Raw genomic sequence first — 27,677 nt, 5'->3', positions numbered from 1 at the left:
TTTTCATCCATTAAAAAACAAAAACAAATTGAAAATGAATGTAGGTCTTCATCAAAATCCTGTGAAGTAAAGTCAGTGGGGCTCATCCACAATAATGTGTTTTATTAAAATGAATATATCCGCCTCAAAGAAGTAAATTACCTCCGTTTATCTGCACTATAATCCCGAATAATCGCAGCTGTGTTTGTGCAGGAATGACAGAGTGTGGCAGGCTGGTTCAGCAACACTGTGGCTGAGCAGCAGATCCTGTGACCTCCCCACAGTCTGTTCAAGATGGCGGCCTGAGTGGAGAATTTACACATCTCCAATAAAACTCATCCAACAGCTTTAACTGTCTCTGCCGGAGGATGAGACGACGACACGGGCGACGGTTGTTCCTATTTTGAAAACAAAAAAAACAGAAGATGAGATTAATTGTCGGGTGACGACGTCGGAGTTATGGATTAAAAAAAAAAACTGGTAAGAAAAATCCCAGAAACAAAACCCAGGTTAACCCCCCACAGTTAGCTTGCTAGCTAGCTACATTAGCCAGCTAATGCGTTCTGTGATAACTAACAGGCTAGTAGTTAAGTTTAGCTAACACCTGCTGCGATCGCGCTAATTCCAGGTGACAAACAACAGGCTGTTAGTTAATTTAAGAGTCTTAAACTGTTAAGATACAGGCAGCCCTTTAATCAACACTCACGCTGAGTGTTAAGTGTGTTTTTGTTTGTGGTGAAGTGTCAGTTGCTAACGTGACCCGCTAACGTCAGCGGGTTTGATATGTATCGTTATGCTATATAGGTCAGTTAGCATGATGCTAATTTTGCAGGGTAACGTTAAGGAGTAAACAACCTTTGGTTTTCATTGTTAACGTTAGTCAACCGAGCTGCCTCCTTTTTTTTTGTCGTACGAGGAGTCTTGTGAAATGTGATAGTGAGTTCACATTAAGGCTAAACCTCTTTAAATGAGAGGCAGAGGGGAAATTGATTAATTAAATCAATAACACATAGCTTGATACGGTTGCTGCACCAGGTCACACTGGATGGCTGCTGGTTAACACCTTTTAGTGTTAAGACAGGGTCACACTGTTAATATACAGCAATAACTAGTGAGGCCCTTTAACTAAGTACATTTTCCCAAGTACTGTAAAGTACAGTTGTGAGGTACTTGAGTTGTGTCAATTTTATGCTGCTTCATACTTCTACTCCACTACTTTCACCTGACAACTATAGTTACTGGTTACTTGCATATCATGATTTTAAATGTAATATAAGCAGAGGTGGTAAAAGTACATACATTTGTTACTCGAGTAGAACTACAGATACTTGTATAAAAAAGTACAGATTCAACTTCTTTACTCAAATTAAAGTAATAGAGTACAGGCTCAGGAATGTACTCAAAGTATCAGAGTAAGCAACCGTTCGCTTTCATGTTAACGTTGCTCATCCGAGCTGTCTTTTCTGTGTACGAGGAAATGTCATAGTGAGTTCACATTAAGCTAAACTGATTTATTAAATCAGTAACACATAGCTTGATACGATTGCTATCGGTGGTACATCTCCACCAGGTTACACTGGATGTTGATAGCTGGTGTTTATCACTTTATGGTTTTTAGACAGGGTTACACTGTTAATATACGGTCATAACTAGTGCTGACATTTCCTCAAGAACTGTAATAAAGTGCAGTTATACTTGTTTGAATTTTACTTGAGTTATTTCTATGTTATTCGGCTTTATACTTCTACTACACTACAGTTCAGGAAATATTGTACTTTGTACTCCATATCATGATTTTAAATGCAACACATGCAGAGGTGGTAAAAGTACATACATTCGTTACTCAGGTAGAAGTAGTGTCCTCTGAAGGACATTTCTACCGTTTGCTATTTCTGGTCAAAGCTAACTGAAGCTCACGTCATATTAATGTAATTCAAAGACTATTAAAGTTAAAGGTAGAATCAGTAGGATTTGTCCCAGCTGTTCCTAAACGCACCACAAAGATAGTTGATTGTTGAGTCTCATTCCCAGGACGTCAAATAGCCACATTTTGGGTTGGTAAAGCGTCCCGAGCAGCAACAAAGAGAGAACATAAGAAAATCTCTGCAGATACGAGACACTAACACGCCTTCTCTGTTTGCTTGTGTCTTGTTACGTTGTTTAGTCTCGCTCCGTCAGCCGTGCGTGATGTGCTGTGATATAGATTGAAATCTGTCTTGTGATGTTGGGAAGGCGGCGTACAATGACGCAAAAACAAAAATAATCCATAACTACCTGTTTTGAAATGTAAAGAGGAGAAAGTACAGATATTTGTGTTCAGATGTAGGGAGGAAAAGCCTAAAGTTGCCAGAAAATGTAATACTCAAGTACAGATACCTGAAAAATCTACTTAAGTACAGCAACAAAGTCAAACTAAGGTCAAACTAACCAAAAGTGTATAGAGTAGTTGAAATTAGTTTCACCTTAACCAGCTACGTTTTACAGACTCTAATTTCTTTCCGTGCGATAAATGAACAATGAAAACTCCCAAAACATCAGGAAAGGAAGTGACCTCGGATCTATTTTCCTAACCAAACAGAAGAAATACAATATCACACCGTCTGAATTCAAGTTTCTTCCTTTTACCAACCTAAGACGAGCCTAAAACACACTGCATTCAAACTCAGCATACGTAACTTAAATGAAATTCCCCCAAAACAGGCTTGGGTTTGATTTTGTTGGAGAAATGATCATAGTCATGATTTTTAGTTGTCAGAGTGATGGCACAAGTGAAGTGCTGATTTATGATGATTAACCGTAAGACGTGTTTCTTGTAGGGCCAGCTTCCTCATTCCCATCTATATTTAGCTTCCAAACATATCTGTGATTGTGTACAGAGGGATGAGGAAGCGAAAAAGTCTTTTGTTATATCAAAGTAACAAACACTGACTTGCGTCCCTCAAGTTTCTTCTTTAGTGTCCTTTGTCCTGTGGAGTGACTACAGCCTGCTGCCTCTTTGTTAACAGTGTTGAAACGTCTGCGTCCGTTGATTTCTGTAAAATCTGTCTGTTAAAGTCCACAGTACTTTTGAGCTCAGGCACACAGGGATAAAGAATAGTCAGGAAAAAGTTGTTACAAACAGTCTTAAGAGTTATTTTAATTACAATAATTGCATGAAAACAGAGCGAAATCCGTCATCTGAGCAAAACACCAGGACGCCAGAGGTAAGCTGACATAAGCCGTTTATCCAGAACGTATGTAAACTACTAAATGTTGTCTTTGGCTCCGTGTCTATTTTGTAAAGTTTGCCTATAAAGGTTCTTTTAAAAGCAGCTGCTTGTTATTTTTGGACACAAAGGTGTTTAGTAATAGCCATTCACACTCCTTTCATCAAGCAGATTTTCAGAAAATATTAGATGTTTGCCCTCCGTTTCAACAGAGAGCTATTTTTAGCCACGCCTTCCTTAAGTTTGACCCATTTACATTTCCAGTAATATTAACCCATTTCTGATTTTTGCCTTCCCACAAATTCTGTTTCAAACAAGAGCTGAGTCAGATCAGTATTGGGATTTTTTTTAGTTTATTGATCCGTGGACTTGTACTTGGGGAATGAAGAAGTAACAAAGAGCTGAACTCACATGCTCGCCCCCTTTACCTCCATGTCTCCCTGTGGGCCTGACAACGATCCGCCCTTCAGAGACTTGGAGCACCATGGGTGTTGTTGTGTTAGCATCGCTGTGTGTTGTTGCAGGCGGTTAGCTGCCAGACCGTTCATCAGAGAGATCACCAGACTCCCACTGTGCCACACAAGCACATTATCATTACACAGTTCTCTTAAAGTGAGTCACTCACGCAGGTATCCTCCCTTAATATTCCTTACGTTGCTGCACAGTTGTTCAGATTAGACATTTGAGACAATCCTATCACATTGCTTTACTTACATTTGGTGACAAAAACATGAGTATTAATATTTCCCTCCCAGCCCAGCCGAAGAGCTGCAGGCTCATCTGAAACTATAGTGCAACTCCTGAGCAACATGACATGGTGTGGCCTTCAGGTGGTCGTGTTCAGGCCTCAGTGGAAAAAGCCTCGACCTTTTATAGAGAATCAATACAAATTGCATCGTTGTTTATACAGAATGAAATGAGCTTGTTCTGTGCTATACAGTGTCTCAAAGTAATATGCTTAAATAAAGTCTAAACCGTGAATTAGTTGGTGTAGCCAGTAATCACCAGTACTAACATGTTGACTGACAACTGGGAAATAAGATCCCATGATGCAACGTGTTGTGAAACTGGTGTGTGTGAGAATAGTCCTTTCTGATGCAAGTTGTGTACTGTACTTACAACCAGAGATGTTTTCCTACTTCTGCTATTCTTTTAATTATGTCGGCTTTTGAATCTCAGAAGCTGTTTACAGTGACAAATCAGATGTAGGGTTTATGAAACGGCTTTCTTAAAATAAGGTACAGTTTTGTGCACATTGAAGGGTGTTTCGCAATGATTTCACACAAACAAAGGAGACATGAGTCATCAGCTCGACAAAAGCGGGGCGATAAAGCAACATAGTGTCTATATATTTGACACTTAATACAATACATACTCTGACAGTTACTGTAATACAGAATACAGTCATGATAACTACTTTGTTTGGACTATATATTGTCCCAGAAATGATACAGTAAATAAATAATACAATTTTCATTTTAAAGATGAAATATGTAACATTTCTGCATTAAAATATCTAGCCTTTGTTGTATATTTTGTTAAGTTGTGTATTTAAATATTTCTCTAACATGTTTTCAATAAATAAAATGGTAAACTGAAAACTCGTAGGTGCTTTGCCATAGTCTAGTAATGGTTGGGAAAACCCTGCTTGTTTATCTGTCACCATGCTGGCTGAAATGTTGGTGACGTTCTTATGTAAACAAATATAAACACATTGGGTAATATTGAGGTCAGCAGAAATGATGTAGGTCATAAACATTCATCGATATGCTGATAAGATATCTACAATCAGTGACCGAGACAGGCCTAGATTAACAACCAGGCCCCAAATATGCTCACATTTGATTTAATGATTCAGCTGTACGAGAAAACAGTTTGATGAACTTTGTCGCCAAAGCGAGAAGTTTATCATTTGGCCGAGAACCAGGCAGTGTGTTCATCGAGTCCATTAGCAGCTGAGAGTCGGTTGAATGTGTTTGTGCGTCATCGTCAATCTACTGGCAGTAAATATTTATACAGTTTTAAGGTGTGGTCGGTTCTTTGCAGCCTGATTGGAAAGGCTCCTGTAATGGACCTCTGAAGGCTGAATATTTGGTTTCACTTCATCAGGTTTTTACATGCATATATTTAGTTTAACTACAATTTGTCATGTTTGACATTGTGTTGTTGTTTGCATTAATTCCTGCAGCTGTTGCTATAAATATGTGCAGCCTGCTTTGCTACACATTGAATGAGGAAACAGGAATGTCACACTGGGTTAATGTGTCAAGGACTGACCTAGATTCTTGCTCTTAGGGAGATTTTTACACCACCGCCCAAAGTGCAGAGACTGAAAAAATATGGTGTTTGAAATAATTCGTCCTTTCCTGCTTAAACAACAAGCCTTTTTTTTGTCTTTGTAGGAATCGGTGGGGGGTAAAGGGCCCTTTGTTATAGCCCAGCATGGACAGCTTCTTCAAGGCAGCTGTATGTGATCTGGACAAACTGCTTGATGACTTTGAGCTCAACACTGGTAAGAGTTATGTCACATCATTAATTCATCTGTTTATTGTTTTCTCAATTAATCAGTTGGTTTGTTTGAATCAAAGAAATAAAATATTGGGAGTCTGAAAGTTTCATTGACTTATAATTGTACCTCTTAAAAAACACAATTTAAATATCGAACTGTGTTTCTGATTTTGAGTGTATCTGAGTTTAACTTGTTGTGTTTGTTTGTTTGTTTGTTTTTACAGAGGAACACGAATGCAAATCTGTGTTCCTGAAGCCTTCTGTGTACCCCTTCTCCTCCCTGGGCCCTCAGTGTTTATCCTCAGAGGCGTCCACTGTCCCACCAAACCTCCCTGACCTCAACTCTCTTCATTATGGTTCTGCCAACAGCTGTCCTGACAGCTCCAGCGGTCATAACCGCAACACTGACGACAGAGAGGTCAAAGGTCAGCCTCTCACCGCAGTGGACCTTCTCTCCTCTGTGGATCGCAGGCCAGTTAAGAGCTCTGCCCCTCCCTGCCCGGACAGAGCTCTGAAGCCGGTGTGCGACCTGGTGAACGACACCAGCTCGGCCATCCTGGTCAGGGCCAACAGCCACGATGCTTTCAGCGAGCTGGACATGGTGGAAAAGCAAATGGAGGAGGAGGAGACTCTGCTTGTAGACTTTGATAGCCCTGTGGTCAGTGTACATGGAGAGCAGCAGGCTGCTGGCTGCAGAGATACCAAGGAGGATCAAGCGTCTGCAGGGAGAGACGAGCTGCTGGGTTTAGACTCCTGTGAGCAGAGCGGTGAATACTCTGCCTCTCTAAGTCTGCTGGACGTCATTCTTCCTGCCGCAGTGGAGAGAAGCTGTGAGCCCACAGATGATTCACTCTCACAAAGGACCACTGAGGCAGCTGACAGAGAGGAGATGGACTGTGAGGAGGTGGCTTGCACAAACCAAGTGGTGGTGAACTCCTTAGACCACTCTGAACCGCAGGGCACTCTGCCCGTTGACGGCACTGAAGAAACATCCTCAGTGAATAACGAGGACGAGTCTCAAGAAGCCTCAGATAAAGCTGAGGCGGAGTCTGATGAAGGTCTAAAATCAGGCGCCTCGGTCTGCGAGCCGGTGGGTTTATCATGCCTGCCCTTAGCTGTGTCCATGTGTGGAGCTCTGGTGAACCCAAAGACCACAGAAGATGAGTCGGGTCAAGCTGTGGAGCAGTGTGACGAGGCAGACGTCTCCGAGAGCACAGAGGCAGACTCCCTGTCAGCCTTGGAAGCCAGGGAGGACAGGGCCCGTTTAGAGGAACCTGTTGACTCGTCCCAGCAGGTTGCAGAAGGCCGGATGTCACCAGAGGGGCAACATCTGTCTCTTGAACCTGCTGCTGCTGCTGCCCCTTCTGCAGACCTCGCCTCCTGTGATTGCCCAGAGCCCAGCCCAGTGGATCCTCCTGAGTTTGGCTTTGAATACCTGCCTGAGAGCGACCAGGCTGAGCTGCTGGTTACAGACGAGGAGTTGGATGCATTCCTGCAGGCTCACACAGAAGCAGAGCAGGGCGGTGGGATGTCTTACTGCAGCAGCTCTGGAGATTTTACTCAACCAGAGAGTCTCTCTGAATCTAATGGAGATCTGGAGGGCAGGATCGTGGAAGAGGAGCTGAGAAGCTGTGGTCGACAGGAAGATCTAGAGGGCCTGTCATCTCCAGAGAGTGACAGAACAATGTGTGTGTCTGTAGAGGGAAGTTTAAACCCTGGTGCTCCATCAAAATTGCAGGACTCTTGCCAAGAAGAGCCAGAACTCTCCTCCGGGGGAAGCGATTCTTTGCCCAGCAACAGTTTCCAGTCCCAGCACAGCAGTAGCCCTGATCAGCAGCCCTCCTATGGAGGAGCACGACCTAAACAGCTTCACTGCCAAACTGCTAGATCTCCACCAGCAGGGGAGGAAGGAGAGGAGCAGGCTCAGACGCTCTGCGATTCCACAAAAGAGCAGAGCGGAGCCGAGGATGAAGAGTGTTCACCCACGAGCCCCGGTCTTTCAGAGGAGCATTCCAACGTTAGGGATTTGAGCCCTATATACACCACTCAGGACCATCAGGAGTACAGCGTGGGGTATGATGAACTCTCAGAGCCCCCGCCTTACCCGGGGGAGCCGCCCACAGATGGTGCCAGACCGGTGAACTGGAAGAGAGAGGGTGTGGAGGAGCTGGGGAGCAGACAGCCTGCCTGGGTACCAGACTCTGAAGCTCCCAACTGCATGAACTGCTACCAGAGGTTCACTTTCACCAAGAGGCGGCATCACTGTCGAGCCTGCGGGAAGGTAGGCGTCATCATGTCTTGTTTTGTTTGACCAACAGACCAAAACCTTTAAAATATTTAAGTTACAGTAATGTGAGAGGGAGGTTAGCAGCAAATTCTCATATTTGAGTCTTGAACCAACAAAGTCTTAAAAGACTAAAACGATTGTCTAAATTGTTTTTTTTTTTTTTCATTATTCAACTAATTGCTGCAGCTCAAGGTGAAAGGTTCAGCAGTGTTATCGGTGACAAATTAATCCTTCTGTAGTGCAGCCATTTTTATTGACTGTTGACCGATTATCTCCACGATTAATCAACATTTTGTTCAGTCTTTTAAAATATAAAAAAATTGTGAAAAATGCTTCCAAAGTGACGTCTTCAAATTTACATTTACTGTCATAAATGACAAAGAAAAACAGCAAATCCTCAGATTTAAGAAGCTGGAACCAGCAAATGTTGAACTTTTTTGCTTGAAAAGTGTCTGAAAAGATAAGCCGATTATCAAAATAGTTGGCCAATAATTTTCTTTCGATCGCTCCATCAACTAATCCTTGCAGCTCTGGATAAAACATAATTGACCAAATATTTTCTTACCAGCCTCAATTATGTCCTTGTTCCACATTCAGATTGTATGATTGTGGAAATGAGAAGTTACGTGCACTTCTGTTTTTCGACGCTGATACCTTCTGAAAGATGTCCTGAAGTGTGCGTGTTTCAGAAATAGTTAAACAAAAGAGATTACGTCCCAGGGGCAAATATAGCACAGCGGATTCATGGACGCTGAGAGCATGAGTCAGCAGTTCTTTTTTCAGCTCATCTAAAGATACTGAGCCGTGTGTCCTAAAGATGGAGCTAAGTCCTCTAAAGACCAGTGATTAAAACAGCATTAGAGAGTACGGTATAGGATGTGTTATTGTTCCCATCGTGACTGGATAGACAAACGTGTCTCCATATACTGCAGGTGGTTGTATCTTTCATTTTGTGTATGTGAATTTGTCCCCTCGGTCACTGTGTTCCTCTCTCCTGTGTGGCAGGTTTACTGTGCTGTGTGCTGCAACAGGAAGTGTAAACTGAAGTACCTGGAGAAAGAGGCTCGTGTGTGTGTCGTCTGCTTTGATACCATACAAAGAGGTAAGACCAGAGTTCAGCGTGATCCCTGATCCGGCTCAACTACTAACTGTTCGCTTCCTCATATTTGTACTGACGTGTGAGCAGAGATGAGGCCCGAGCTGGTCTGCAAATAGGGTTTCGGTTTTGCAGCGATTGTTAACAGAAACGCAGTCGTTCAGGAGTCGTTTGATGGCTGAGAATTATTTCAGTAAAACAATAGAGGCGATTTATTCCTTCTGCTTTGGTTCTGATCAGTTGTGAATTATTGACAGACCTCTGAGATGGGATATAGCTGTTGTCTGTGTGCATCCCCTGGAGGGGCATATAACACAAGAGGACAGTGGTTTTTGAAGCCCTTTGAAGAAGCTTTTTTAATGTTGTGATTTAAATGAAGAAACCTGTGAGTGCACAAGGTGGTTGGCCACACAGCAGTTAGTTGTCTCCATTGTAGACAGAGAGAGTGTCTTTTCTGCAGCGCTTCTCCTGCTGATAGATGATTAGAGACTGAGTGTGTAATGAGTACAGGTTTGAAGTAGGGCTGGGTAATATATCGATATTAAAGCGTTATCCTGACATGAGACAACTGGCGACCCGTGGGCCAAATGCAGCCCTTTACAACCTCATTCCAGCCCCTTGATATATTTGTTAGCAGGCTAATTAGCCCATTCATTAGTTCTGTTCGTCAATAAGCAGAAAAATATGGAAGCCCTAAACAGTCCTGGGTCAGACATATGATGATAACGAGTTAAAATGTATTTGTTTTCTCGTCAGCACAAGTTATTTATGTCATATTCACGGAATAACAAATGTTGTTTTACCGAGACAACGGGATCATTTTCTCAAGATCTCAAGGAGACAAACTTTGTTTATACAATAACAACATGTTTGACTTGTGACAGTTTACGGCTTCAGTACAAAAATAGCATTATTTAGTTAAAGAACTACTAAAATAAAAGATAAAAAAGGTGCATTGATTTTTTTTGTTTACTTTTGTATAATATATATTTTTCAATTGCGGAAACTAATAAACAAAATTATAAAAAAATAAATAGTGAATTGTTTTAACACATTTAAACTCTGAGCTTTGCAGGTCAGACACCGGGAATGTAAAAGTCGGGCCCGTTGGCATTTTACTTTATTTGAAATCTGCCCCTTCTAAAAAAAAAAAAGTAGTTGAAAAAGCCTTCTGTTTTAGTTTTTTACATTTATTTGATAACTTTGGTTACTAGTTACTTTGCAGATTGTATGCTGCATCAGAGCCAAAGTTGTGCTTTTTGAATCAGCAATCATAATTTAAAAACAAAAACACTCAGAAAAGTGCTGAATATAGAGCCGTAGCATACAGATAAAGTTACTTAGGCGTAGGGCGAGTCTTGCCAAAAAAACCCAGTTGGATCCATAATAAGAAAGTCATGCACTTCACCCTCTTGTGGCCGAAACGAGTATTACAACAACAAATACTAAAAAATGTTTTCACCTGCCAAAACTTTTTTTTAACTGTTTGCACAGATGAACCAAAAAAGTAACTATACAGGCAAAACAGTTTTTTTACTTTCAACGAAACTAACTTTTCACAGTATAAAAAAAACAATTAAGGGGACTTTAAAACCTGTCACCTGTCATTAAGTCATAAACACAGGAGAGAAAACTATTTAGATTAAACTTAAATAATGGGTCATAATAAATATTTTTTCTCATTTGCCTCTCGGCTTCTGTGATTAAAAAATCAGCTAATGCAGCTTTAAAAAATCCCCTTTTTTGAAGGGATTTCACTGCCTCTGTATGACGATAAATATATTTAACAGGGTGGAATTGATTTGAGTATTTTCATCCCCTCACAGGACTAAAACCTCAGAGTCATCTTTAAAATCCTAAAATAGACAGAACTCAGTATTCGTCATTAAAACTTAATAACATCACAGTAACGTTTTTTCATTATGCAGCTGATGAATATTTAAGGCATGACGCACAAAAAAAGCCCCGTACGAAGTGGCTCGGGGGCTTTCTTTAAGTCTTTCTGAGCATCTATAAAACATTCAAACATTCATTTAAAGAACTGTGTCTTTTAAGGAACATAAACAGCATGTTGGTGTCTTTAAATTTAAAGAAATACTTGAAATCACATGTATGTTGTGTTGTGTTGGTGTGCGTTGATGATAAAAGGCTTCAGAGAGGCACCTTTTTATAGTTAAAGACTGCAGCGTGGACACAGAGGGGGAGAGACGGGAGGGGGAAGATGGATGGAGAGAGGGAGGAGAGTTATAACAGGACACTGGCATTTGTCCTTGATTGTGTGTGTGTGTGTGTGTGCTTCAGGACCCGCCTAACGCAGTAGACATGTGATGCTCACACACACACACACACACACACGATGTCTAAATAAAGACGAAAGAGAAAGGGGTGATCCACTTTTTGTGGCCGGTGGATGCTCGAGCGGTGCGATGCGATCCTCCTCTCCTCTCCGTCACCTCTCTCCTCCCTCACCTCTCTCCTCCCTCCCTCCCTCCCTCCTTCCATATCAGTATGGTGAGCAGCATGTGAGGCTTACCGCACACACGCCAGCCTAAAGCTAACAGGCTATTACGGCTAACAACAGACAGAAGAGACTCGTGGAAATTAGCGAGGAGTAGGAAAGCAGTGATGGGAGTGTGTAAAGTCAGGCTAATGAACGGACTCACGGTGATGTGGACTGGTTGAGTTTTAGCAGAGGGGATGACGAGGTAAGAGGCACCTGACTTCTTAACAAGCCGACTGTTGTTGTTGTTGTGTTGTTGTGTTGCAACTGCTACTGTGTTTGGTTGTTGTTTATTGATTTGTAATCACCATTTTGTCTTGATTTTAAAGAGGAATATTTTTGTATATAATTGCTTAAAATGGGGTCGCAGATGGATTTCGGGCTTGAAGTAATTAGCCCGAAGCCCTTGGTGACTTTTTGTGCCTTGTCATCCTTTCCTTGCAAGAACAAGGTGAAACAAGTCTCCTTGTAGTGAAGCTCTGTGACGAACAAGAGACTTTTTCTCTTAACAAGGCTCTGAATTATTATAATGTCTTTGCTGTGTGTTCTTGTGCTCTTGTGCTCTTGTCAGCCACTCTGTAGCTGCTGTCCGTACAAAACAGATCGATAAAGATCCATGATGTTTAATCAATATAATGTAGACGAGTGCTACATCAGCATTTTCTGGGAGTGCAACCGGAAGGCTGAGAAGTAACAACTCATGTCGGTCCCGTTTGTAATAACCTTCATTCATCTGCACTACATCACGTCGTGCAGGTGAAGCCGAGCTGTCAGTCAGATGTTGGATGTGTCTGATTTAATAGTTCGATATATAAATCTGCGACAGGACCACACAAAAGAAGCGTTTTCATCTCGTCTTGTAGAAAACAATGACATGTAGCTACAGGAATGTACTGCAGTGTTGTTGCTGAGCAGCAACCAAACACAAATTAGTCATTACAGTAATCAGTCACTCCCCCCGTGGTCATTGAAACATGACTGTTCGGCTGTGTGCACTTTTTCTGTCAAGCTTATGTCCCCTGAGCGAGCACAGTCATCCTCATGCTCCACTTCTGCTTCTACATGATCTGATCTGACATCTGATCACTTGGCACAAAAGTCTAAACCTCATCATCGCTTCAGGCAGAGATTCTGTCGTCGCATTCCTCCAATGTCAGAGAAAAGCTAACTTAAAGGAAATTCTTCTTCCTTGTGTTCACGAAAACATTACCTGCTGTTCCCTGCTGCCTATAACAACACACAAAATACCCCCTTACACACTGGACGAAGCAAAAACTAATACCCACTGCTTTGTCTTCAGGCATTCACTCCTGGGTCAAATGACTCTGCAGTAGTCACGAGTATTTGTCGTCTCCGCCTCTGATCGGCTTTAATATGATCACAGCGCCTGGGTAAACATAATAATATTCATGAAGAAGCAAGATGTCTCCTGAGCAACTTCCATCATCAGCTCAGGAAAAACAGTGTGTCTAATCCAGAATATTATTGATAAAAAAACAAGTTTAACGTCTTCTTGATGTTGTCTGATGATACGATCTGCCGATTGCTACTCTTCCCTGTTTTTCCGGTGCGTTCGTGATGACGAACGTGACACACGAGAACAAAAACAGAGAGACAAACTTGCCTCCTAGCAATGTGAAAGGAGTTCATCATCTATTTTTAGAGGGTTTACCCGCTAAAAAACCCGCTAATTTTGTTCTTAAGATGGTTTAACGACCACTAACATCCCGCCTTTGTCCTCAGTGGGAAAGGGTACGATCGGCATGTCAACTGATCCTGCTTCAGTCTGCTCTGATCGCTTGTGTTGACAACATGACACTGATTCACCGGCGAGACGCATATACGGACGTTGAAGCTTTGGACGTTGGGGCGCGAATAGTTTTCCATCGGTCTCCATTCAAGCAGAGCTCAAACATCATCTTGCTGGCACTGAGTTTGAAAGAGAGACAAAAGTAAAAGACAAGAAAAGTCATCGCTGTTACATCACTGGCCTCCATGCTGCTGTCCACTTCCCTGTTTTCCGGCGCATTCGTGACATTGAACATGACTCACCCGCAAAAAAAGGCAAACTCGTCTCCTGGCAATGGGAAATGGGATTCAATCACTCATTTTTAGCTGGTTTACCCACATTTCACCTGTGGACCCTTTAAACTTCTTAAAGACCATAAGAAAAAACAATAATGTAATAATAATAATACTGATAATGATAAACTTTATTTCCACAGTGCCTTTTAAAACCAGAGCTACAAGATGCTTCGCAAAATATATGACCAGACCAAAGAGGAGCGAATCATAGAGAAATAAAACCAAACAAAATGAATTACAAACAGGGCGTTCAACATTAATAAAACATTAAAACATTTGAATAGATATTAACAAAAGCAATTTTACACCAACAATTTGTTAAAAAAGTAGTTTGATGAAGAGAAGCAGCTTGAGGGTTTAACTAGATGAAATTAAGAAATTAGACGGCGTGTAATATTTTCCTGTGGCTCTAAAGAACTGAGCTACTACTCTGCTGCATTAAGCTCGACTAATTAGAGGGCAGAAAATAGATTTCACAACCTCCTCACAGCAACGAGCCTCGATATCGACCACTGAATTAAATTTTCAAGTTGTTATGGTCAGTGTGTTGGCCAACACTTGAGTCAGACCCATCCATCAGGAACCGCAATTTCCTTCCTTTTTATCCATTAGTTTGGTTTTAGCTCTCTGCGTTCGATCAGCCTGTGTAAGCTGAGAGCAGCAGTCTGTGGTTTTAGAGCAAAACCAGAACAAACCATCGTTGGTACTGATCAGTGTTTTACTGAAAGATGCACACAAATAGAGACAGAAGTCTCTCTTTAGTGCTCTTTAGTGTGGCTACAATTAACGGTTATTTTCATTATAGATTCTTGATTAATCGATTAGTTGTTTGGTCTAAAAAATGTCAGAAATGGTGGAAAACATCCCAAAATAACCCAAAAATATTCAGTTAACTGTCACAGAGGAGGAAACCAGAAAATATTCACATTTAAGAAGCTGGAATCAGAGAATTTAGATTTGTTCTTCTTTTAATTGTATTATAAATTACTCAAACCAATTAATCGATTATCAAAATAGTTTAGCAATTTATTTAATAGTACAACTTATCAACCAGTCGTTGCAGCTCAATGTCTTCCTTCTTAGTTTAGGATGTCAGCATACTAGCATTTGCTAATTAGCAGATAACACAAAGTAACGCTGTGATGGGAAAGTTCTTTGGTCATAAACCAAAATACTGGACAAATAACAATTTACTGTTGTGATAGCACCAGATAAAATAAAATAAAAAATCACTAAAATCTTTATAATTCATCCCAACATGAACTTGAATGTTTGTCACAATATTTCAGTAAAATCCACAAATATCAACCTCATGATGTCACTAGAGGAAAACTTGTGCGGTCTGTGGACCGTGAATGTCTGCACAAAAGTTCACGACAATCCATCCAATAGTTGCCGAGATATTTACGTCTGGACCAACGTTGCATCTCTGGAGCCACCGAGTTCAGATAACGGTAGATGAAAACAATTTAATCAGTCAACTTGAAATTTGCTCTAAAATTAACGCTCGTCTGTGACATGTTTCTCCTTGTAGCTCAGGCCCTGGAGCGGATGATGAGTCCTTCGGGTCCGAGTCCAAACCCCAACGTCCCGTCTGAGTACTGCAGCACCATCCCCCCTCTGCAGCAGGCTCGCGCCGCCGGCACTCTTAACTCACCTCCACCGACCGTCATGGTGCCTGTGTCCGTTCTCAAACACCCAAACAACGACAGTATGATTACTCCTAAATACTGTACACAGTCTGTGCTTCACTTCACTGTCAGTCTGTTGTCCTGGACTGAACCCTTGAAAAACGTCCGTTTTCTGTGTGTCTTCAGGTTGTCCCCGTGAACAGAAGCGCGTGTGGTTCGCTGATGGCATCCTGCCCAATGGAGAGGTGGCAGACACAACCAAGCTGTCGGTGACGAGCCGCAGGAGCTCCCAGGAGTTCAGCGGTGTCAGTCCGGATCAAACCACAGTAAGACCACACAGCCTGGCTACACACAAACACCAGAGTCTTTGGGACTTCAGTTTAGTTTCTAGGACTTTTTCACCGAAGTTCACGTTGTTTTCACTGTTTCTTAAACCTGTTAACTTGTTTTGAGAAAGTTGATTCTTCCCCAGGTGCTTAATAGGCTGTTGTCTGCTTCACTGAGTTTTCTACAGATATAAATATTTTAGTATCGTGAGCAGTAAAAATAACTTCGTAGTATAATGGGACTGGTACCTCTCATTTCAGCCCGGCCCGGCAGGGTCAGAGGTTGGAGTCGGCAGCTCCTCCTCCTCCGAAGCTTCAGGGGTCGTAGAGGTGGTTCGACCTCCGGTGTCTGGACCCTGGGACTACGCTCTGCTCTCTGGAATCGGTACTTCAGTGAAGAGGGTTCCCAGTCTGCTGCCAGATAACGAGGATGAGCTCCCTCCTCTGCTCATCACCACCGGAGAGGATGAAGCAGGAGGTGTGTGTTTGTTTCAGTGCAAGTCTAATGTCGAAATAGGTGCCGAATTGTTTTTGGTAAAATCACAGCTACTAGGTTGGTAAAAAATAAAGTTAAATAGGTAAATCTAATGTATTTGTAGAGCACAAAATCTGAATCACACTGCCTCACACACCCTCTGTCCTTCAGCGCTTTATAAAACAGACAATAGGACTGTCTAAGAAGTGATAAAGTTGATGGAAAATTGAAGAAATCCAGTTTAAAGAGGACAGTATTGGCTTGAGAGGTTTAAAATCCGTGTCTGATTCAGCCTGTGTGAGAACAGAAAACACTCGTCCTCCTTCATATCGTCACTTTTCAAGTTCGCTCACTGTTTCCCAGCCCTGACAACATATATCATGCACAGGGCTCTTCCTTAAATGTCCCATCATGTCTGAGTTAACTCGGGCTGTCTTGCATCACAGTTTCAGGGCTTTCGAAGCTTGAGAATTTCTCGTGGGACCGCAGTCGTGGAGACAAATTAAACTCCATTTCTTGTTCTTTATCAGCCATGGCATTGAAAATGAAGTACTGGAGTATAGATTCAGATGACGATCATCACAGCATTTGGGTCATCTCGAGCTTTAGCAAACAATTACGTAAACACCACTTAAGTCTGAGGTCTGAGTGACAAAATGCCGTCACTGTGACAGATTGGATGAGACCGGCAGTGTTTCATATTCACCCTGCTGATTTGAAACGCATGAATGTAATTTGAGATGTGAATTTTTTTTCTTTGTAGACGTTTTGGTTGAGGAGAGTCCAGCTCCGTGCCAGATTCTGCACTTATTAGAGGAAGGAGGACCTCGACCCCTGACATTCGTTCTGAACGCTAATCTGCTCATCAACGTCAAACTGGTTACACGTGAGTGGAATTATTTCAGATCTTCTAAGATGATATAAAAAGAGAGTAATGGCTGTGTTTAGATGTTCTCCCACAGACGTGCTCCCTGTCAACCGTCTGTGTTTCTGTTTGATCCAGACGGCAGCCGACAGTGCTGGTGTTTTGGCTCTAATGGGCTGCAGGCTCTGGGTCAGAGAGAGTTGGTGTTTTTGTTGGAGTGTTTGCCAGAAGAAAAAGTTCTTCCAAAAGACCTCTTCACACTCTATCTCAACATTTACCAAGAAGCCCAAAAAGGTAGACAGCACATACAAACCGTGTGTTTGAGTTTCTGTTGACAGGAAAAACTGACAGCTACAGAATCACTTTGTTCTGTTACAGGGAAGTTTTTGGAGGAGCTGGATAACGTGACGTTCACCAGCAGTTTTCTGGGCAGTAAGGACCACGCTGGGATGCTCTTCTTCTCTCCCACCTGTCAGCCTCTAGATGGCCTCACTCTCCCCCCTCAGCCTTTCCTGTTTGGCCTTCTCATCCAGAAGCTGGAGGTCCCCTGGGCCAAAGTCTTTCCTCTCAGGCTGCTTCTCCGGCTCGGAGCTGAATACAGCGGTGTGTAGCTTCCTGGTTACTGTTGTCCCTGTCTTTGTTCTCTGGTTTAGCTTTTGTACAGTCTTGACCTGACGCCAGTTTAATCAGGATCAAGGTTATTGTGAAGAAGGTTTACTTCCTTTCACTTACAAGGAATTTGACTTGGTGCACGATATGGTAAAAAAAAAAGTCATGATGACTGAAAGCCCAACTCTTAACAAAGCGCTACTTCAAAAAATGTTGTTCCATAATGTCCCTCTTATTCAGAAACACTGTTCAAAACTGTGACATTTTAAACCCTGGTTAATAGTGAAATCCGCAGTAATAACAATCTAATATTTTCTGTTTTTCAGTGTATCCCACTCCACTGACAAGTATCCGTTTTCGGGACTCTGTGTATCGAGAGACGGGACACACCATCATGAATTTACTGGCTGTAAGTACGAAAACACAAACGGATCGATGTCACAACTTAAACCATGTTCTTTGGTTTTTAATCCCACTGAAACCATGTTTTTAATTAAGTGTCGTAGGAGGTCCAGTCTGCTGTTAATCATTCACGAAACAATTAGGTTGTTTCCCAGATGACACAGAGGACTGTTGTGGTTAAATCCAGTCAAAGAAAGTTAATTTAGACCTCCATCGCTGTGTGATTGTAAACAAGTGTCACAGCTTTACTTTAGTGAGTAAGACAGTTTAATATTTTTAAGCTGTGCGACCACAGAAATATTCCAGTTATGTCTTTGGACCCACAGCGGCTGTAAGTGGTTAATAAGAGCAGAATGAATCTGAGAACAGTTGACGCAGCTGATCACACAGTTCTTCTAAAGAAATGAATTATTTGTCCTCCGGCGGTGTCGTCAGCTGGTTCGACTTGTGCAGAACCTCACACAGAGTTTGTGGTTTTGGATGAAAGCTTTTTTAAGTAGTGTGACTTTTTCTATGTTTGCCTCAAGGGTCAGTTTGTCTTTTTATCTGAATGTACATTATTGATTCATAAGGAGCCATGACTCCAAAGTCTATGCAAGAAAATAAGTGACGATTGGTGGATGAAGCCTTCTGAGGCTTTAGGACTTTCTTTTTATTTGTGCTGAAAATGAAGGACACTTTGTAGACGTGACTCAGTTTCCCTGGACTGTTTTCTGACAGGACCTGAGGAACTACCAGTACAGTCTGTCAGTGGTGGAGGGCCTGAGGATCCACATGGAGATGGGCCACAGCTACATTGACATTCCCAAAGGAAGCTTCAACGAGGTATGACGGCTGTAAAGGAATAATTGCACATTTTGGGAACTAAACTCACTGGCTTTCTTGCCGAGAGTACGATGAGAAGATCAATTCAACTCTCGTGTCTTCATATTTAAGGCGTGCTATCGATCTTCTCATCGAACATCAGCGAGAAAATCAGAGAGAATTCCCCAAATCAAAAACTACCACTACACGTCCTGAAGGTCACCTGTATAACCAGTGCAGTAACAATAATCTTGTTTTGTGTCACACTGTGTGAGATGTGTCCAACAAAGTGGTCGCCCCGTGTAGATTAGTAGTTGGATTGATAACCATTGACCACATTTCTCTCACAGTTGTCAATATTGACCTGGGACAGCCCAAACTCGCATATTAACATAAAAAAATAAATCAAGTAGGCCGGTTAACAGGCAGGTCGGCAGTACAGACTGTAAATAACACGTGTTGTGTGTTTTACAGATGCAGAAGGTGGTAAACGCTTCCAACGAGCACGTCATCAGTATCGGAGCACGTTTCAGCTCGGAGGCCGACTCTCACCTGGTGTGTTTCCAGAACGAGGACGGAAACTATCAGACTCAGGCCAACAGCATGCCGGGGAAGACCCGCACAGGTGAGAGACGAGCGATTCAGCCTCATCGGCCATTTTTCTATTTGTTTAAAAATAAAGACGGTGAGGAAGATGAGGGACGAGTGAGCAGAAATAACATGACAAACATTGAGATGATGTGACGTCTGTTGTTGTCTCTTGACTCTGTGCTGGTCTGTGTGTTGTTACAGTGACTGGGGCCAGTTTTGTGGTGTTCAATGGAGCCCTGAAAGCCTCCTCGGGATTCATCGCCAAGTCCAGCATTGTTGAAGGTGAAGTTACTGATTTGCTATGAAAAAGGGAGGAGCTCAGTGATTTTACTCGTGTTTTTGGACCCTAACTCTGATTTGTGTTCGCGTGTCAGACGGGTTGATGGTGCAGATCCCTCCAGAGACCATGGAGTCTCTGCGCAGCGCCCTGAGGGAGCAGACAGACTTCAACATTCCCTGCGGCAGGAATGATGGAGGGGAGGTCCGAGAGAACGTCACCGTCCGCTGGGTCGACTGGAGTTCACCTGTCAACACGGGGTAACGACACAGAACACACGGCTGTTTACACACTCTTGTGCAACCTGTTCACCGCTGCACTACTTTCATGTTATACACTCTCTGATCCGGCTGGTCCTACATGGACTAAATCTCTGCGTTGCAAGGTTTCAACATGACAAGAGAGGAGGTGGTGACAAAAGAAGAAAATACTATAAACAGACAAAAGACACTTCAGAGCCAGCTGTCAGCCACAGAAAGTCTGAGAGGTTTTTGTCCTGTAGTCTAAATTAAAGATAAGTTCAGATTTCTTTGAGGTCTGTCTTCAAAAAACAGTCGGGTTTAAACTTGGTGTGACCGTTCCTCGTGTTCATACTGGCTACTAAGAGATTCCCATAGAGAGTCGAAGTCCAGTGAACCTCACGTCACCTCATTTCGGAAGAAATTTGCTCAGTAGTCAACGGGGAGAGACAAATAAAGTAAAATCTCATCTAGTATATGTTAAACTGCTCAGTAAACTACTTCGTCTCACTCAACACGTCACAAAGACCAACATGGCCGCCAACTCTTCACAGAAAAGGTACTAAAAAAGCTGAAAATTAACAACTAATATTTTGGGGCTTGCGGTGTAGCGGATATCCGGGCCGATGCTTCTTCTTCTGTGCACCGGTTAGACAACCAGAGTTTCTGCTCACTGAGCCCCAAAGGAAATGAACTTGTTGTCTTGAGCCTTGTCCTTCTCACTCAAATACATTAATTGTTTATCAGTAATGTGATTTTCTGTCTATAATGCTCATCTGCAGTAGAACTAGCGGAGTGGATGGGCGACCTCTGGATGGAGTCCACAGTGTGAGGGTGCAGCAGGACGCAGAGTTTGAGTCAGACGGACGCTCCATCAGATGCACTGAGGTGAATCTTCGGTTTACTGAACTGATTCTTGACACCAAGTTTTTCCAGTGTGAGTTCAGAGCCGGCTGACAGTGAATGTGTGAACGTCCCTGCAGGTGTTCTACCAGTTAAAGACTCAAGATTGCAGCCTGGCGTCGGTGCTGTCGAACTCCAGCGTGTTTCAGAAGGAGATGGCGGTGGCCACCTGCAGCGCTCTGACTCCTCACCTCGCCGTTCTCACCTCCAGCGGCATCAACTCGCTCTCACTCCGCATCTCGACACAGGCTGACATGGTAAAAACAATAACTGATCAAAGTTACAGTTGTTACTTGCAGCCCGACATTATCTAGAATATCTCGTTTGTTCAGTTGAAGTCAGTGTGTGTCTGTGTGTGTGCGTTTGCTCTCAGGTGGAGTACCAGGCCGGCTGCGGAGGCCACCTCCTCCCTCAGCGCTACATGAACGAGCTGGACAGCGCCCTGATCCCCGTCATCCACGGAGGCAGCGCGAGCGTCCCACAGACTGCCATGGACATGGAGTTCATCTTCTACATCACACACACCATCTAACGCACACGCAGACCGCGACACAAGCAGACCCAGAGAACAGAAGGTATTTGAGCGCAGACAGAGCAGCTGCTGACTGTGGCGGGACGACGGACGAGCAGCCGCTGGCACAACGTTCACACTCTGAGGTCGGAGTGTAAACTGATCTGTCGTGTGTTTGCGTGTTTCGTGCTCACCAAAGCTGCTTTAATACAAGAAGCCAAACACTAAACAAAGGAAAACGACAACACGACCAAATACAACCAAACTACTCGAAGCGTTCTCTTCTGCTCTGCCTTCCAGGCTCCCCGCTGGCCTCCGTCAGCTCGGAGCTCCTCAGTGAATGTTTCCCACAGACACTCGATGGAAACGTCTCTCGTTTGGATGTATTTATTATATTTTAATATGGGCTTATTGAATGAAATGATGACATTAAAGGACGGGGTGTTACTGACCGCAGTATTCAGTACTTCAGAGGTGATTCTGTACATACGTAGCTGAACATGTTCACCGCAGGAACGAAAAGAATCTCATTTCCTCTCAGAGGTACTATGCTTTCATTTCACGTGCTGGTTTGTGATGATGACACTGCACAGGACGACGTCGGGCCTCATGCAGGAACATTTTTGTGTCCCGAGTTCGCTCGTACGAGTGTTTTAAATCTGATCATGTCATCTTGTAAATCCATCTCTCCAGGCTTCAAGCTATGCACTTTACGGCCGAACACAGAGTAGTTGAACCAGTCAGCTTCCTATGAGGAAGTTAAAGCTGTGGTTCAGGTGTGACGACCAGCGAGAGAAGCGGCTGATTGTTTGAAAACAATGGCGGCTCTTCAAGAGGTTAGCGTAGCTGCTTTAGCATCAGTGATATCAAAAAAGGAGAGTTTGTTTTTTTGGAAAGATGAGCAAAGAACAAAACTGAAGGCTTTTCTGGATGTAAAACGACTGGCACCACTGGTGGGAGTGCTCTCCTTCTGTCAATCTGAAATTAACCAGATGTTTCGTTCAATCATCTGGTTTAAGTTTTTTATTTTTTGAAGGTGTCTGCCCTTTTCCAAAAAGTTTCTAAAGGTGGCTTCCCAGATGGTTCTGTGTAACATACGATCAGGCACGTCGGGCTGTCCCAAATCAGTTTCACCAAACTCTGCACAAGTTTGTCTCGTCTCAACCTGATGAATGAAGATTTGTTTCTGAGATATATTAATTATCTTAATCAAAACGCACAGCAAATAGCTTTTTAATGCGACCTGTTCTGCTAAGTTTGAGAAGAAAAACTCATTTAGCAGCATCATAAGAGAAGACAGAAATAAAGAAGGTGAAGTAGAAATGTTCTGACATGAAGTTAGACGCTGAAGAAATGTGGGGTGGGAACGTCGTCATGAGGTCGTACAGAGGTGATGTTACAGGTGTTCAGCAGCATCGGCGTGAGGCGGCTGATGAGTTGCCAAAATGTGGCCTCCGTGATGCTGCCGATGTGGTGAAAAGAATATTTTTGTAAGTAGCTTGTTCAGATTAGTACGTTATAATTCTTGAAGTATTTTCACTTTGCTGGACTCGTACCACAAATTGTGGCTCACTTCCAACTGATGATTATTTTCGGTATCGATTAATCTGTCGATCACTAAGAAATCTCGACGTCCTCAAATGTTTTGTCAACAACCCAAAGATATTCAGATTACTGTCACAGAGGAGGAAAGACAGCAGAAAATATTCACATTTAAGAAGCTGGAATCAGAGAATTTTGGACAGTTTCTTAAGAAAATGGCACTTGAGATCTGTTGGTACAAATGTTTCCTGCATGAGGCCGTTGTTTGTGTCAGTAACAGGTTTGTGTTCAGACGGAGAGCTGCGATCATCCGACGAGAGCTTCGTCCTCATTCACACGTTATTTCTCTAAAAGGTGAATATGGAGTTTCAGCTATAATCAGGGTTCATCGTGTCCTGATGAAGCTCCAGTTCATTTAAAACCAAGGCTGACTTTTTACCGTTGTTCTTGTTTGATCTCTCTTCAGTGCTGACCAGTGTTTCTCAGCTCAAACTCAAAAACCAATGATTTTTCTTTATTTAAAGAGATTTTACGTGTCTGCTTCAGTTAATGATCATTTTGCACAGCTGATGGGATCTTTGCATCACACTTTTACTCACCTCACGTCTTTTTTCTGTTTTAAGATTTATTAATCACAGATGTACAGGCTCCTTTAGGCTCCATGGAAACTTTAAAACAAATAGTTTGATATTTTGGTAATTGCATTGATTTACTTTCTTGGCAGGAGGTAGAAGAGAAGACCAGTCTTATATTTGAGGGTTAAAGGAACAATTCACCCAAAAAAAATAAAACACTCATTATCTGCTCACCCACATGCTGATGGAAAGTCGGTCAATAAAAACATTTCCAGAGTTTCACAGCAGAACAGAGTTGCAGCTCCAGAAATGTTTTGTGGACCTGACTTTCCATCAGCATGTCGGGGGAGGAGATAATGACTGAATTTTCTTTTTCGGGTGAACTGTTCCTTTATATTTAAAGCTACAGCTTAGCTTAGCATAAAGACTGGGAACAGGTGGAAACAGCGAGCCTGTCTATCAGCACCTAAAGCTAAATCACTAATGAAGCTTTTTTTCTATCTGGTTTGTTTAATTTGTACAAAAACTGAAGTAAAACCGTAATTTTATGGAATAATCTGGCACAAAATCCCAGTTAAAACTGCAACTTTTTGTTTTTACGCTTTAGTTTTTGTACAAATTGTAAAAAAGAAAGCAAATAAGAAGATTTTAAAATATAAAAATGTAAACAAACATCTGCTGTGGCCACAAAGTGTTGGACCACACGGTGAAAAGCTTCAGAGCCGTTTCCTGTTCTTGAGTTTATTTAATGTATTTTCACTCTTCAGCTTTAAGGCACTTTAAAACCATTAAAACAGCTCTGAGGGTTTTCAGTGCGGCTGTACAGGAAGTGTCATGTTGGTTTGTAACCGGAGGATAAAACTTTTTTCTCCACCAGCTTCTTTTCTTTTCCACAGAATCTAACGCTTCATCCGAACTGCCAGCTTTTCACGTACGAGCGCTGCGTTTAAAGACTCGCGGCCGATAAATACTCTTCAGCGTCAGAATATAAGAAGCCATTCCAGATTAGCATGTTTTAAAGTAGCTCATCTCGTCCCAGACTCTCACTTTGCAGTCAAGAATTTGTCCAAATGTATAAAAGATGGACTGAATGCATCCAGACTTTTGTTTTTCTGTTTCTTTTTAAATATTGAAGAGTTATTTTTGGAATCATTGGTATAAAAGTTTTAACAAAACAGAAACAGAGTTCATATTTTTGATAGGACACATAGGCTTCGTTCAGTTTGCAGTTTGTGTAGCAAAGTTTCAAGTTAATTCCAGAAATAAACAAATCTAATTCATCATTTTGTCAGAAGGTGGAAGAAAAATCTCAAAATGCAACGCAGAGAGACGAATGTGCAGGCAAACAAACGGCTTATTTACTTCTTGTGTTGGACTCAAACTGTCTTAATGCTCAGAGATTTGATATTTGATGACCATAAATATCATAAAACAAGTGAATTAAACTGCTTTTTTCATTATAAACCTCCACATTTAGTTGTTAAATGGCTCATTCAGAGGTAAACTGAGCTCTGTGTCATCAGCGGGTTTGTACAAAACAGGCAAAACTGAACAGAAGCTGATGTTTGTTTAATTCTGCCCAGTTTGTTGACTGACAGGCTGCTCTGAAAAACGTTGAGCCGGTGGTTTCTGTTACCTGACTCACCTGCCCTCACAGGAGACGTGTTTAGTAAACAGCAGAACTGAACACACAGCTGTACACTCTGAAATCTGTGGGGTCAATTCAACATTCACGGTCGACTGAAGCTTTATAGAGACATGAGTAACGCCTGGTTAAAAGCCCCAGTGTCGGGTTTAGGAGCTTTTAGGGGCAGAAATGTGATATAATGTTATTACAGTCACCTGAAACTAAGAATCATCGTGTTTCCGTCACTTTCAGAATGACCCGTTTATATCCACAGAGGAAGCAGCTCTGTCACTACCCAATCTGAGTAGCGCATGGGCTAGCGTGTCCGCCATCTTGGACAGCTACATACGGAAACACCACTAAGACAAACTACAAGCAGAGCAGCCGTAACAACCAGATATTTGTTCAGTTAGTTTACGATTATGATTATATTTTTTTAATGATTATTCCAGACGGCGGTGCGTGGGAAGGGACAAACCAAACTCTCTTGACTTCCATGTTTTTCTTGTCTTTAGCCGCAGCTACGGTAGAGGACGGTGTTCAGATGCCACTAAACCCCTCACACTAAACCTTAAAAACATTTGTTTTATCAGCAACATAGTACAAACATTGAATAAGTGGTTTATAGCTCACTATAATGTAGTTTAAGTGTTTATTAATATTATAACAACACTGTTTTACGCTCATTAAAGGGCAACTCCACCAATCAGAGTTCTGCTGCATGTTAAAAAAGTAGTATAAAGCCTTTTGTGGCTCCAGAGGAAGCTGCATGTAATCTGATGAATTTCCTCCAGTGACGTCACTCAGTGGCTGAGTTGCATTGTGGGTAACGTAGGCTTTATGCTACTTTTTTGACATATGAGACCTGTAAACACTTAAAATGTGGAAAACTGGTGGAGTTACCCTTTAATTATCTGCCAGCCTCCAGGTTCAGGTGTGACAGAAGGTGTTACACTCATTGATGATTACATTAATAAAGATTTATATCTGCTAACAACTCCATTATAGTGTGTTATAAACATGTATTAAACGCTGAACAGGAGGTCGTCCAACACTTTTTTGTACCAACCTTCATAACTGACGACGTTCGGCCTCGGCTGTACTTTGTGTTTAGCACTAATTAGCAAACGTTAGCATGCTAACACATTAGCAGACAAGGATGGTGAACATCATACGTCAGCGTGCTGACGTAAGCATTTAGCTCAAAGCGCCGCTGTGCCTGCAGTACAGCCTCTCAGAGCTGCTACCATCACATCTTCATTCACTTTCACAAATCAGTGTTTCAGCTTTCAAATCGCAGAAAATGACACAAAGTTAGAGTCATGAAACCTCTCAGAGTCCCCAGAATAACTTGTGACGGTCTATCGAAGCAGTAGCCGCCTCCAACAGATGAATGTGGAGGTTATTCAGTGTCTGAATTTGAAATAACCATCGTAAGCCGTGAGAAGACGTCACAGTTCCTCCTGTTTGTAGGCTGGTAGTTTGTTGACCTGCTCACCTGCCGAGGAAACAACCTGAAAACATGCAGCGACAGTTTGTGGACAGCTGATCGATCTTATTTTCATCCATTGAACTTTGGAGCGTTGCAGACGGGATGACTGAGGTTTTTTTTTGTTTTGTTTTTTTAATTTGGGAGGCAAATAATGACTTTTTCTTTCTGGGGTGATCAAAACAACTTCCCACCGAGTCGACGTGAGAAGGACTGTTCTGCTCTGATTGTGTTGTTTTGTGTAAATCATGTATTTATTCATAAGCACCAGCTTTATTTGGTGAACCTGGTATCTGGGTCCTGATCAGTTTCTGAATAGCTCGTGTATTTAAGAATAAAATGAGTTTTATGAAACATGTTTGTAATCTTTCTGTTCTTGTCTGACATTTAATTTAGCCTGGATTTCTTCTCTTATAGCTTCCAAAAAAATACAAATAGTCTTAATATCTCCACATTTCTTTACAGATACAAGTACAACTACTCAAGTACTGTATTTAAGTACAATTTTGAAGTATTTTACTTGAGTATCTCCATTTTCAGACACTTTATACTTGTACTCCGTCACATTTCAGAGGGAAATATTATCTGTAGTTCGTCTTTATTGTCTGTAGTGTATTTTTTAAATTTGTGTCAGGGTGAATATAAACAGCAGCAACAACATGTTGATGATTATATGGTCGTCATCGTCACATTAACAGTTTGACATCAGGTAAACACTGCATCCACTTTGACTGTGAGCATCAGTGACGTAAACACAGAGTCGCCTCTCACTTCGTCTGTTTCTGTTTCCTGTGACCGGACTTTAGTCCAGCTGGTTCAGCGGTGTTGGATGGTCGAAAGATGTCGTGGACAGGGATCATCTCAGAGTCTGCACCTTTTAAGCCTTGTCGTCGTTTAGGCTAACTTCCTGTTTTGCAGTTAGCAGTCTCCTCCCTCCTCTCTACGTCGCCACACTTGCACGACTCCTTTCTGTTTTTCCAGGCAGCTTTTTCCTCTTTCTTTTCCTCCAACTTTGTTTCTCCACCTGCTGTGTTTTGTAGTATAAGCCGTCACCGGGGGAAACAGGAGGATCCTGTTTTCTTGTGTGTTCGGGTGCAGATAGGACCGCCTCTTTATGGAGTTCTCTGTCCTGATTGGATAAAGTGGGCAG

At 42.3% G+C, this 27,677-nt stretch overlaps 1 protein-coding gene across 2 annotated transcripts; it reads left to right on the top strand.

Annotated features, from left to right (window-relative positions):
• Window positions 1–245: 245 nt before the first annotated feature.
• On the top strand, window positions 246–26,881 carry zfyve16 (zinc finger, FYVE domain containing 16). 2 transcript variants are annotated; one of them, XM_073477659.1, is made up of 18 exons: window positions 246–459; window positions 5,588–5,697; window positions 5,918–7,974; window positions 8,986–9,082; window positions 15,196–15,372; window positions 15,479–15,618; window positions 15,880–16,096; window positions 16,857–16,979; window positions 17,097–17,252; window positions 17,337–17,561; window positions 17,894–17,976; window positions 18,690–18,794; window positions 19,248–19,398; window positions 19,566–19,646; window positions 19,739–19,901; window positions 20,663–20,768; window positions 20,864–21,040; window positions 21,157–26,881. In XM_073477659.1, the coding sequence occupies exons 2-18, from the start codon at window positions 5,628–5,630 to the stop codon at window positions 21,313–21,315; spliced, it is 4,287 nt and encodes a 1,428-aa protein (XP_073333760.1). In that variant the 5' UTR covers window positions 246–459; window positions 5,588–5,627; the 3' UTR covers window positions 21,316–26,881. The 2 variants fall into 2 exon arrangements, with proteins under 2 accessions (XP_073333760.1, XP_073333761.1); XM_073477660.1 differs by lacking the exon at window positions 15,196–15,372.
• The last annotated feature ends 796 nt before the right edge of the window (window positions 26,882–27,677 follow it).

Source organism: Pagrus major, chromosome 12 (assembly GCF_040436345.1).
Source record: "Pagrus major chromosome 12, Pma_NU_1.0".
Classification (NCBI taxonomy): domain Eukaryota; kingdom Metazoa; phylum Chordata; class Actinopteri; order Spariformes; family Sparidae; genus Pagrus; species Pagrus major.
This window is presented reverse-complemented; position numbering and strand designations above follow the sequence as displayed.